A 10,902-nucleotide genomic window follows, 5' to 3' on the forward strand; every position below is an offset into this window, starting at 1 on the left:
GAGTGTCAGACTGCTAGAGGATAGGACAACATCACTGACAAGATAATGACTATCTGTCACTTGTTTGCTTTTGAGGTACTCTAGACAATTCTTTTTTTTTGACACTAATGCTACGTTCATAACACGTTGGAAATTCAGAGATCCCGATCTCTGACTTGGGGGAAAAATGACTTGAGCACAAGGTTGGGTCGGATTTACACACAGGGACTTGTGCTAGTTTAAAATGCATGCAAAAATTCCCAACAGCTCAGTAGACACTGATAGATGAAAAGCTAATAAACATGCTAACAAGAGTATTTTAGCAATATTGTTAGTGATACTGATGTTGTGCTGTGAGAGCTTTCTTAATTACATTTCTGCAGGATCTCCAACCTGGACCACAGAACTTCATAGTGCATAGCCTGAATGGCAAGTGGGAACAACAGAAGATGTGTATATCTGTCCTAGATCATATCAACTTGAATTTGAGGATGATACCAAAATAAATTACCTTTAAAACAATAGTACCTCAAGAAGTGCTATACCATTTTGTGCTATTGCTTTAAGGGGCCTTGAAAATGGATCTTTCAAACTCTACCAGTTTTACAACCTTATAAAGGAAGAACTTTCTTATGATTGCAGAAATGTTAAAAATAACACTTGACAGAGGATCATAAAAATAACACTTGACAGAGGAATGTGCCATGGTTCTGTGTCCTCCCTACCTTCCCAATGGTCATGACATCATCCTTCCCATGCCAGTCTGGCTCATAGACTTCATGGAGAGACTCTGTCAGATTCATGGAGGCCTGTTGCATACCTATTGGACATACAGTAATATACACACACACACACACACACACACACACACACACACACACACACACACACACACAGTTATATATGATATAATATAATAGTTTGACAATTATAATATGTGCATACTGTACATGCATGTCTGTGTGTGTCCATGCATGTGTGGGTGTGTGTACTGTATGTGTGTGCTTACAAGTACATATGTCTGTCTGTCTGTCTGCCTTTCTCTGTACATACTGCACGTGTGAATGTACTGCATTTGTCTTCTGATGACTCACCTTTTACAGCTGCCAGATAAGCCCTCAACTCCCTCTGCAACCGGGAGCCCTCAGACTGTAGGATTAACAAAGAGAAGCTCAGAGAAATCACCCATACACTCACACACACACACATGCACACACCACACACTCACACACATACATGCACACTCACATACATCTGTACACAAGTACACAGCACATACACTATACACACACACATTAACCCACTCATATATACACACACGTGAATGCACACACACACGGAAACCCACACACATACTCACAACACGCAAACCCACACACATACTCACAACACGCAAACCCACACACATATTCACAACACGCACAGCTACTCACAACACGCACAGCTACTCACAACACGCACAGCTACTCACATGCACAGACATGGACACCCGTGCACAAAAAGCACAGCCACATACCCAGTTATAAACACACACACACACACACACACACACACACACACACACACACACATATACACACACACACATACAGACACACTTACTCACACACACACACACACAGACACACACATATACACACACACCTACACAGACACACACACACACACACACACACATATACACACACACCTACACACACACACACACACACACACACACACATATACACACACACACACACAGACACACACACACACACACACACACACACACATATACACACACACCCACACAGACACACTTACTCACACACACACACACACACACACACACACACACACACACACACACACACACACATATACACACACACCTACACAGACACACACACACACACACACACACAGACACAAACACACACACACACACACACACACACACACACACACACACACACACACACACACACACATGGACACACATCAATCCCAATCTCCCTTCACATGCATGCAGACACTAATCACACATGTGCGCAGTCCCTCATCCAGATGTTGAGCACACATCTACAGTATGAACTAATTTATAGATTCACACTCATTTCCTGAATGAAACCAAAGCTCTCCACTTCAACTCATAACCACTGTCTATAAATTCCCAAACATACCATGTTTCAGCAATAATTTAGCCCCTATTGCATGGTCAAACACAAACACAAGTGCATCCGTGTCCACTCAACACCATCTGTCATCTGTGTTGAGATAATTGTATCAGACCAGGGCATGGTGCTGCTGTCCATGGTGCTGAAACAGTAGCTTTGCCTTGAGAGATTCTGATCTGTGCCTTGTTTACAAATCATAAGCTTGACCCGCAAGCTCATGCATATTCTGCATGCAGTTTCATTGACTGAATGGCTCTCATATGAGTACACCAAGGGAGCAAGGTGTGCTGACGAACCTTGTGCTCCTCGGCCTGGACATAATGAGCTCGGCTGAGCCTGGTGACATCGTTGTGTGCCAGCGTACATGGGCTCAATTAGATTTGGATGAGATTTGAGTAGTTTGCTTAGCAAACAGGTCTTCACCAACTGTTAGCACAACTGCAAAGTCTGTGTTTGTCCCTTGCATGTGTTGGTCATGTGTTTTTTTCTGACCATGATGTAAATTGGGAATGAAGTCAATGTGTATTCCAGATTCCAGAGCAGAGCAGGCGTGGGCTCAATACTCTTTATGGGGAGTCATTAGAATACAGGCAGAAGCCTTATACGTAGGCTTGACACATGTGGGAAGCACACTGCTGGCTCACATGGGGAACTCCCAACACTGACAGACTCTGAGTCAGCATATTCCCTCACTCGTCTGGTTCAGTCTGCTTTCAGACTGCTTGGCAGCGGCCATGAATCGCACAGCGTCTGTGGCTAATGTGAACAATAAACTGTGGACCACTCACAGGCAACCGCTTGAAGAAAAAAGAAAATGCTGGCTCAGATCAAGGACACAGTGCAATGCATCTCTGGGACTCGAGCAGCAGAAGAAGAAAGAGGAAATGGAGAGAATAAAGAGGAGAGGGGGAAGATATGAGAAAAGAAGAGAAGAGAAGAGAGGATATGAGAGGAGAAGAAGAGAAGAGAAGAGAAGAGAGGAGAAGAGAAGAGAAGAGAAGAGAAGAGAGGATATGAGAAGAGAAGAAGAGAAGAGAGGAGAGGAGAAGAGAAGATATGAGAAGAGAAGAGAAGAGAGGATATGAGAGGAGGAGAAGATATGAGAAGAGAAGAGAAGAGAAGAGAAGAGAGGAGAGGATATGAGAAGAGAAGAAGAGAAGAGAAGAGAAGATATGAGAAGAGAAGAGAAGAGAGGATATGAGAGGAGGAGAAGAGAAGAGAAGAGAAGAGAAGAGAAGAGAAGAGAGGAGAAGAGAAGATATGAGAAGAGAAGAGAAGAGAGGATATGAGAGGAGGAGAAGATATGAGAAGAGAAGAGAAGAGAAGAGAAGAGAGGATATGAGAAGAGAAGAAGAGAAGAGAAGAGAAGATATGAGAAGAGAAGAGAAGAGAGGATATGAGAGGAGGAGAAGAGAAGAGAAGAGAAGAGAAGAGAAGAGAAGAGAAGAGAAGAGAGGAGAGGAGAGGAGAGGAGAAGAGAAGAGAAGAGAAGAGAGGATATGAGAGGAGGAGAAGAGAAGAGAAGAGAAGAGAAGAGAAAAGGAGAAGAAGAACGGAGAAGCAGGAGGCTGTTCCTGTGCATGTCCAGGCACCCTGGGGCATGAGGCACTTTAATCAGGATTAGAGGGGGCAGGTGCAAAGGTGGGATTAGGCAGCACTGTTTCCTCCAGGAAAATTACAGCACTTTAAGAACTTTCTCTGCTCTCCATGCACATCAATCTCTACTTTTCTGAAAGGTCCTAAATGAACCATTATAGTTTAACAGCTGTTTAAAATGCACCAAGTCAGGAACACATTCAAGACATACCAGCTTCTTCACAGTTGGCTACACACCTGCACCTGGCTGCACTTGTGCTTTTAAAACGTATTGAATGTGCTTGTCTTCACTGGCTTGCCATGTTTGCTCCTTGTACAATAGGATAGAGGCAGCATTTCAAAATGAGTGCTCTCCTCAAGTTTGCATCTGTGAATGTTGTCCTGGTGCTAACCATATCACCCGGAGAGAAGAAATACTCTTTTCTGATTGGCTGGTGGGGTGGCTATTAATTCTGAATAATGGGACACCTATGAAGCAGATCTGGTAAAAAAAAAGTTTACACGTAATCACCGTTCCATATCAATGCTTATGAATTGTTACTATAAAAACCATAGTAGGATGACTGTTGAGCCTGGAAGCAGGCTTCGCAACAATAGAATCAACTGTAAACAAGCTAACTGTCCATGCTATCGCTGTTATAGGGCAAAAGAAAATTGTACAACAAACTGAACGGTCTGCTTCTTTTTAAACGGAACCACTTGTTTCCTTTGCGTGCTATAAAGGCATGACTATTGCCTATAATTGCAACCGGGTGATAAGCAGGATAACGGCCTTCGAGGTGTCCTGTTATACGGAATTAATGGACTTGGGCGGAGGCAACTCCGCTGCGTGTCGGGGAGTTCCTTGCCTCTCACTCTCGTCCATTAATTCCATATAACAGAACACCTCGGCGGCCGTTATCCATTACATTACATGCATTGTTGTTAAGACATAAGTATGCATTCGTTCTGATTCAGATGCAGGGTCAGTGCTTCTTGAATGGGTATAATCTATTTGGTGAGATAACATGAGCCATAGCATTCACTGAACAGCCTTAGACAGCACTGTTTTCTGCCTGGCCTTCACAAAACCTGAAGTTACAGTAGGCTATGCTTACAGCATTATAGGTGTATATAGTTCTATTTTGAGGACTTGCACAAGGTGAAGCAGAATATGTTTGCATGTAAAGAGAAGACACAATCTAGGGCCATGTGTTTGTATTGTATCACTGTCACTTGATTACTACAATATGAGTTGAAGTAGTCTTACCTCCTGTCTCTTGAAGTTTTGAACAGTCTGCTCGAACTGCTCATCTTTTGTCTCATCAGCCTTCCCCAACTTCTGCAGCACCTGAAATAAGACAAATATCACAGGTGAGTGGTGGCAGGGAAGGTGGGTATGCTAAACCTCTCAGTCAATGCTGCAGCCTTCATAAAAATCCTCTACGAAACACCCTTTTAGACTTGAATGATGAGTTGCACTTTAGATGTCTAGGAAAAGTGATATATGATTTGGAGGGAAATGTGATATGAGGGAAATGACACACATCTTTCATGTACAAAAACAAAGCAAGCCCAGAGGATGAATAACAAAATGGGGAGGACAAATCCTCTTAAGGGGTCTTCTTTAAAAGCAGATAAACACACAGCCAATCCCACTCAAGAACAATGAGGCGTCCCGCGTCCCCAGACTGCTATGAACCAGTCTATAATGAGGTCACTGGCCACTAATACAATGATACAATCATTGAAACTGAGCACTATATAAAGCTCTAGCAGTTTAGACAGTACAACATCTTACTCAAAACACTGTGTAACACAGCCCTGCTTAGACATATCATACACAATAACAGTGGGAAGGCCTAGATCCTGAGTGAAGCTGCATTAAAGCCCATGAGCTTAGAGCCAGCCAATCATGCTACATGTCTGATGATGTCATATCCCTCTACTCCTGTGTGAGCGAGGCACAGCATAGAACCTAAGAAGCAGCCAGTGAAAGAAAGATAGAGAGAGAATGTGTGTGTGTGTGTAAGTAAGCCTGTCAGTGGTGAGTGGAGGATGTGTGTAATGTGTGGGGGAGAGAGAGAGAGAGACCAACAGAGAAAGAGAGAGAAGCAGAGATTGTAGTCTAGCACATATCAGCCCATAGCCAAAATGATGACACATCACTCGCATCACATCACATGACTTGCCCACTTTCCTGCCAAGAGTAGGCACGTGAAAATGGCTGATCATAACCACGTACTACAAGACCTTTGGCTGAGATGGCAGGGGTTCCCTAGTCATTACAGCTGCCATTACTGACATGTCCCTAGTGAAAGCACATTGATTAAAAATGTCTGGATTAAAAATGACCTGGCTGAATCTCGCATACTGTGGATGGTTGCTGATGTACTCAATACATCAGGACAAACGTCTGATCCTAAAGGTTTTGGTCTAACATGGTTATAAGCAGAGGCTGAAACACAGCGAAAGCATCTCTCAATAGGCATACCTGTGCAGCTAGTAACAAGTAGCTAAGCTAACTCGCCAGATTCACATTATTGCCCAAAAGTGCCAGCAGAAAAAATCCATGGTGTTAAGTGGCACAGTATCACAGTGTTAAACACCAAGAGCACTTTTAATCCTGAATACTTCGATCAGGCAATTATCACTCTAAAGAATAATGGTGCCAAGATTGGTTCTTCAGAGTGATGCCATCGAAGAGTCTTTTGTATTGCTTTAATGAACACTCAAAGCAATAGTTATTTGAAAAAACATTTAAGAAAAGGTATGAAAATAATATTTCTGAAGAACCTTTCACTTGATGTAAAGGTTATGCACAAAGCCATGGTTCTTTATAGAACCATATAATAAAGAAAAAAACTACATAGGCTAAGCATCTTTGTTTTTTAGAGAGACATTTACCAGTGCCACATCAGCTGGCCATATTAAGTCAGTTATTGATAAGCTGATAGACTGCTCAATTCATGCTTAATAAGATCTGTGTAACATAGGAAGGCTTTTTGCACACCTCCTATGTTGGGCAGGTGCGTTGGATATGACCAAAGGTTGCAGATCAGGAGCTTAGAAAGAAATACAACGTTCCGGTCGAAGGTGTAAGACCGAAACGTTGTATTTTCTAAATAAATAATTGCTTGCGAAATTGTCAGTGTGCAGGATTCTTTCTAAGCTCCTACTAGATCTGTGTAAAACAGAAAACAGTGGCTGGCTACACATTTTCACATCAAAGGGTTAGAATTAGATCCGTAAAAAACAACTGGCATGCTCTGGAGAGAGATAAATTACATTATTGCAGCCCACATTATTTTTTATCTTTTAGATGATATAAAAAGATGTTAGACCAACTATAAATGATATAACAGGTCTGGTTTACATGATTGCTGGTTTGGTGGCATAACAATGAGTGTAGCAGCTTCCATCAGGTACACTTTACTTCATTCTGACATTTTGCAAGTTCGCCTAGTTGACTGATTGAAATTAGAGGTTCCCATTTTGGCAATGTCTGCTAATGTAGGTGTTACTATTAACGACTATCGAGCATTTTAAAAGGCTGCAGGGGTAAAACTGACACCCCTGGTAACACTGAACCTAGGTCTAATCTTACACGGTCTTGCGGGCGACAGCCAAGTCTGAATGGCTCCATTAGGATAATAATGCCATGCTTATTCATTCTTATCAGACTTTGAAGCAGTACCAGGACTTGAACATCGAACATCTGGTTCCTGTGTGTAACGTCACTGCTGTCTCCCAATATAAACAGTAACATTACGCTCTAACCAGCATGCCAGTGGGTACAAGAAGGCCCAGGCAAATCTGCAACTCTGGCCAACACAGACTAGCAGAGAAAGCATGGCTTATACAGTACTGTATGTTGTTGTTTCTCAGCATTTATGAGGTCAGCACGCTGTGGTGGAATATTACCCTTCGCCTCATCTGGACTGCTATGAATTGAGCCATCAGCAGTGCTCGTATATTCACCTTCTAAATGGCCCAATCTAATAAGATATGGACGATGACATTGGTTTGGCATTGTGCAGCATTTAGGCCTAGGCACAAGTTTGGACATGCAATCCAGCCCAAGCAACCATTCCATGCAATATTAATGTGTCTTGGCAATGCAGCCCCCACCCTCCTAAAAAAGGGAAAATGAAAGAAAGATGAATAAATCTATCCCACCACTCCTACATATACATTTGACATAATAAAAGCCTGTTGTATGTTAAGGATTATGTCCTCTTCAATTCCTTTTTCTAAAGAGGAATTGGTAGAGAAAACGTATACCACTTAGATAGTAGGTCCCTTCCACTCTAAACCTTCAATTATATATGCTGCTCTTCATCTGCATTGAAAAACACTGTCCGCCTATATGCCTACCAGGGGCTGAATGATTCAATTGCCTAATGTCCTGACACTGATGGGTCCTATCATCATTCTTGTCCTGTAGATTGTGTTACAAGCCATATCAGCTATAAATACACCACAGGTTGTCATATGGTGATATAGAGTACATCTATATGAGTTTCAAATGTGGTTTTATCACAGAGCACTGAGGCCTAAACTAAAGGATCTTGTTCCAGGTTCCATGTGATCTATCCTGATCCAACAGCTCATGTTGCAGTGACTCTCAACCAGACACAACAACCTACCAATGACTAAGGTCGGTAGACCTGTTTAATGAGCCCACTTTCTGTTTATCCTACAGTGCTGCGTACATTAAAATAATCAGCTAACAAAATAAAAATTCTGAGGAATATTCTGAAATATTTTCACATATCGTCACCTTCCTAAAATACTGTAATACCATGTCATTTTTGACAACAAAAAAAAACATTATTTTAGGAAGGTGACGATATTATGCCACCCAATACTCAATATCTACTAGGCCTACCAACAGTCACAGTCTGGTGTCACAGCCCCAAAACTACACAAATGAACCGGCGTCCCAGTCTGCAGAGTGTAGGGCTAGGCCTACCAGGTGTTCAAAAACACGCTCATGTCGCAGCAAAAACTGATCTTCACTCTCGCTTCGTTAGACGACTATGGCTGTTCGGCAGCTTGGATATTAAAAGAAAAGCAATCCTCTTACCGCCGCTCGAAATGTGTCAAAGAACGCCATGTGCACAGTGTTTACCAATGGGAATGCACTGATGATAAATTTATATTTCAAACAAGCAGTTCTACATAACATTGTCAGCTTTGCTATGTCGTAGAAATATGTAGGCCTACCCAATAATTAGATAAAAACCTGCCAATTTAACTCCTCGAAATGTCTGAATGACAAGGAAAATGTTCGCATGACATGACTGTGCCAACCAAACAACTGAGTTTGTAAGATTTTACACAAATGTTGGAATTCGGAACCAGGAATTAAAACGGTTGTCCTATTTATAGACCGTTTTAAATAGAGGAGATTGTCAGACGTATTATCTCTACAACCGAAGTCGGTTAACTCAGGCGTTTAGCCTATACTCTGACGGATAAGCATAGCGTGGCTCCGATCGGAAGTCCACCCCCACTATAGTTTATACCGCAGAGAGGGCATCCCCCACCTCCCCTTCCACTGACCTTGCAGGGAAATTATTGCTTCAAATAAATTCCTCGCAAAACTGTCAACCCCCCGAGCGAAAGACAGAATAGGAGGACCTGTAAACGTAGAATTACCAACACCACCCGTATCATTTTTCAAGGGTGTTTAACTCGTTAATCGTGTTGTAGCGATATTGGAGCTACAATCTCTTGCATCTCTGCACGCAATAAGAAGCCTAAAGTTAGAACTGACATTACATTGTAACAGCCTATGTGACGGGTTCGCTCCCCCTTGCTTTATGGTAGTTCACATCCCACAGGCGTTTTAAGTGGAAATACTGCCTTGAAGTAGCCTAGGCTACAAGCTACTGTCGCTTCGAAATGGCAGTGGGTAAAATTGCCGCCTGACGCTGAGGTTGCCACCAATAACGCATTTGGCTGTAATTCGTTGTGATTATACAATATCGACGCACATGCCTACAGAAAAAAATACAACAGTGAAATCACACTATATGCGTAGAATGGTAGGGCTATCCGAATGAAGAAAGATATCTGCCTCATCCCTTCACCTAGGCTTCTTTTCCTATCGCCTACAGCATCGAGAAGCCCGAGCATCTTCTGGACAGCTCCTATACGAATAAAGCTCGCAACAGCAAAGGCAACCATGTCCTGGCAAAAAAACACATTGGTATGTGATCGTGCGTAAAACAGCTGTTGTACCATACCTTTTCCTGGGCTCGATTGAGCCGTTTCTGGACGTTTTTGGCGAAAATGCCCGTTTTAATTTCGGCCATGGCTGGTACTGAAACTGAAAGGGACGCTTCAGCACCAACAGATCCGCTCACAGTCGGAGCAGGAGGGGGAGGTACACTTGCTCTTAAAGTCACAGCTCTATGGAATAGGTTAGTAGAATTAGTCTTGAATAGCCATTACCGTTTATTAACGAATTAGTCTATTTGAATAATTTACTTAAGAGCCCGGGATATGCATAACCTATCTTTGATGTGATCCGATTTGTATGAGAGAAACTGATTTCTGACAGAATTTCTATGGCTGCGTCAACGTCAAAACACTGATCTTCATCAACATGGATAGCCTGTCACTCTGATGATATTGACATGAAAAAGCCCACACTGTTTTTTACATATCAGTGAGCGCACTCGGTTGAATAGCCTGTGTTCAGGACCTGAAAATAAGCATGCATCGTTCCAGCATATTTATTCACATTTAGACATATCTATATGTCTCACTTTTCACTTATTAAGCCTACTAACCTATTTTCCACTGTTGATACAGTTCCTTTATCTTCATGGGCACACATAGGACGCTCTCTGCAGTGCTTTGAGTGTGAGTGCTGCAGTTATTAGCACTGTTGAAGGCAGATTGAAATAGTCAGAGGTATTTGTCATTAATCAAATATTTAATCATTTTCAAATATTTTCAGTGGTTGCATAGATACAATAGGCCAAGCCCATATAGTTTCCTGAAATGGCTTTAGGCCTGGCCAGTGTATGGATGTGACACATCTTTTATCAACTTGAATCTAAACACATGTTTTATTTAATCATTGACATTTAATTGTCTATATGATAAAACATGAGTAAAATCAAGCCATGACCATTTTAAGCATTTTACAGTCATTTGAAGCGATAAATAGTGA

The 10,902-nt window shown here is 42.1% G+C and overlaps 1 protein-coding gene across 8 annotated transcripts in view; it reads right to left on the reverse strand.

Moving 5' to 3' along the window:
- Positions 1–10,201, reverse strand: part of amph (amphiphysin) — a 32,438-nt gene extending 22,237 nt beyond the window's left edge. For 3 of the 8 annotated variants that reach the window (XM_042089156.1, XM_042089163.1, XM_042089151.1), the window contains exons 1-4: positions 9,968–10,192; positions 4,984–5,064; positions 1,074–1,128; positions 705–799 (exon numbers count right to left, since the gene is read on the reverse strand). In XM_042089156.1, coding sequence (XP_041945090.1) covers positions 705–799; positions 1,074–1,128; positions 4,984–5,064; positions 9,968–10,036 — 300 coding nt within the window. In that variant the 5' untranslated portion in view covers positions 10,037–10,192. Of the gene's footprint in view, positions 1–704; positions 800–1,073; positions 1,129–4,983; positions 5,065–9,967 lie in introns of all 8 variants that reach the window. The other 5 variants (XM_042089142.1, XM_042089133.1, XM_042089188.1 and 2 more) reach the window with 5 other exon arrangements.
- Positions 10,202–10,902: the final 701 nt, after the last annotated feature.

The sequence above is a fragment of the Alosa sapidissima genome, chromosome 1, assembly GCF_018492685.1.
Source record: "Alosa sapidissima isolate fAloSap1 chromosome 1, fAloSap1.pri, whole genome shotgun sequence".
Taxonomy (NCBI): Eukaryota; Metazoa; Chordata; class Actinopteri; order Clupeiformes; family Clupeidae; genus Alosa; species Alosa sapidissima.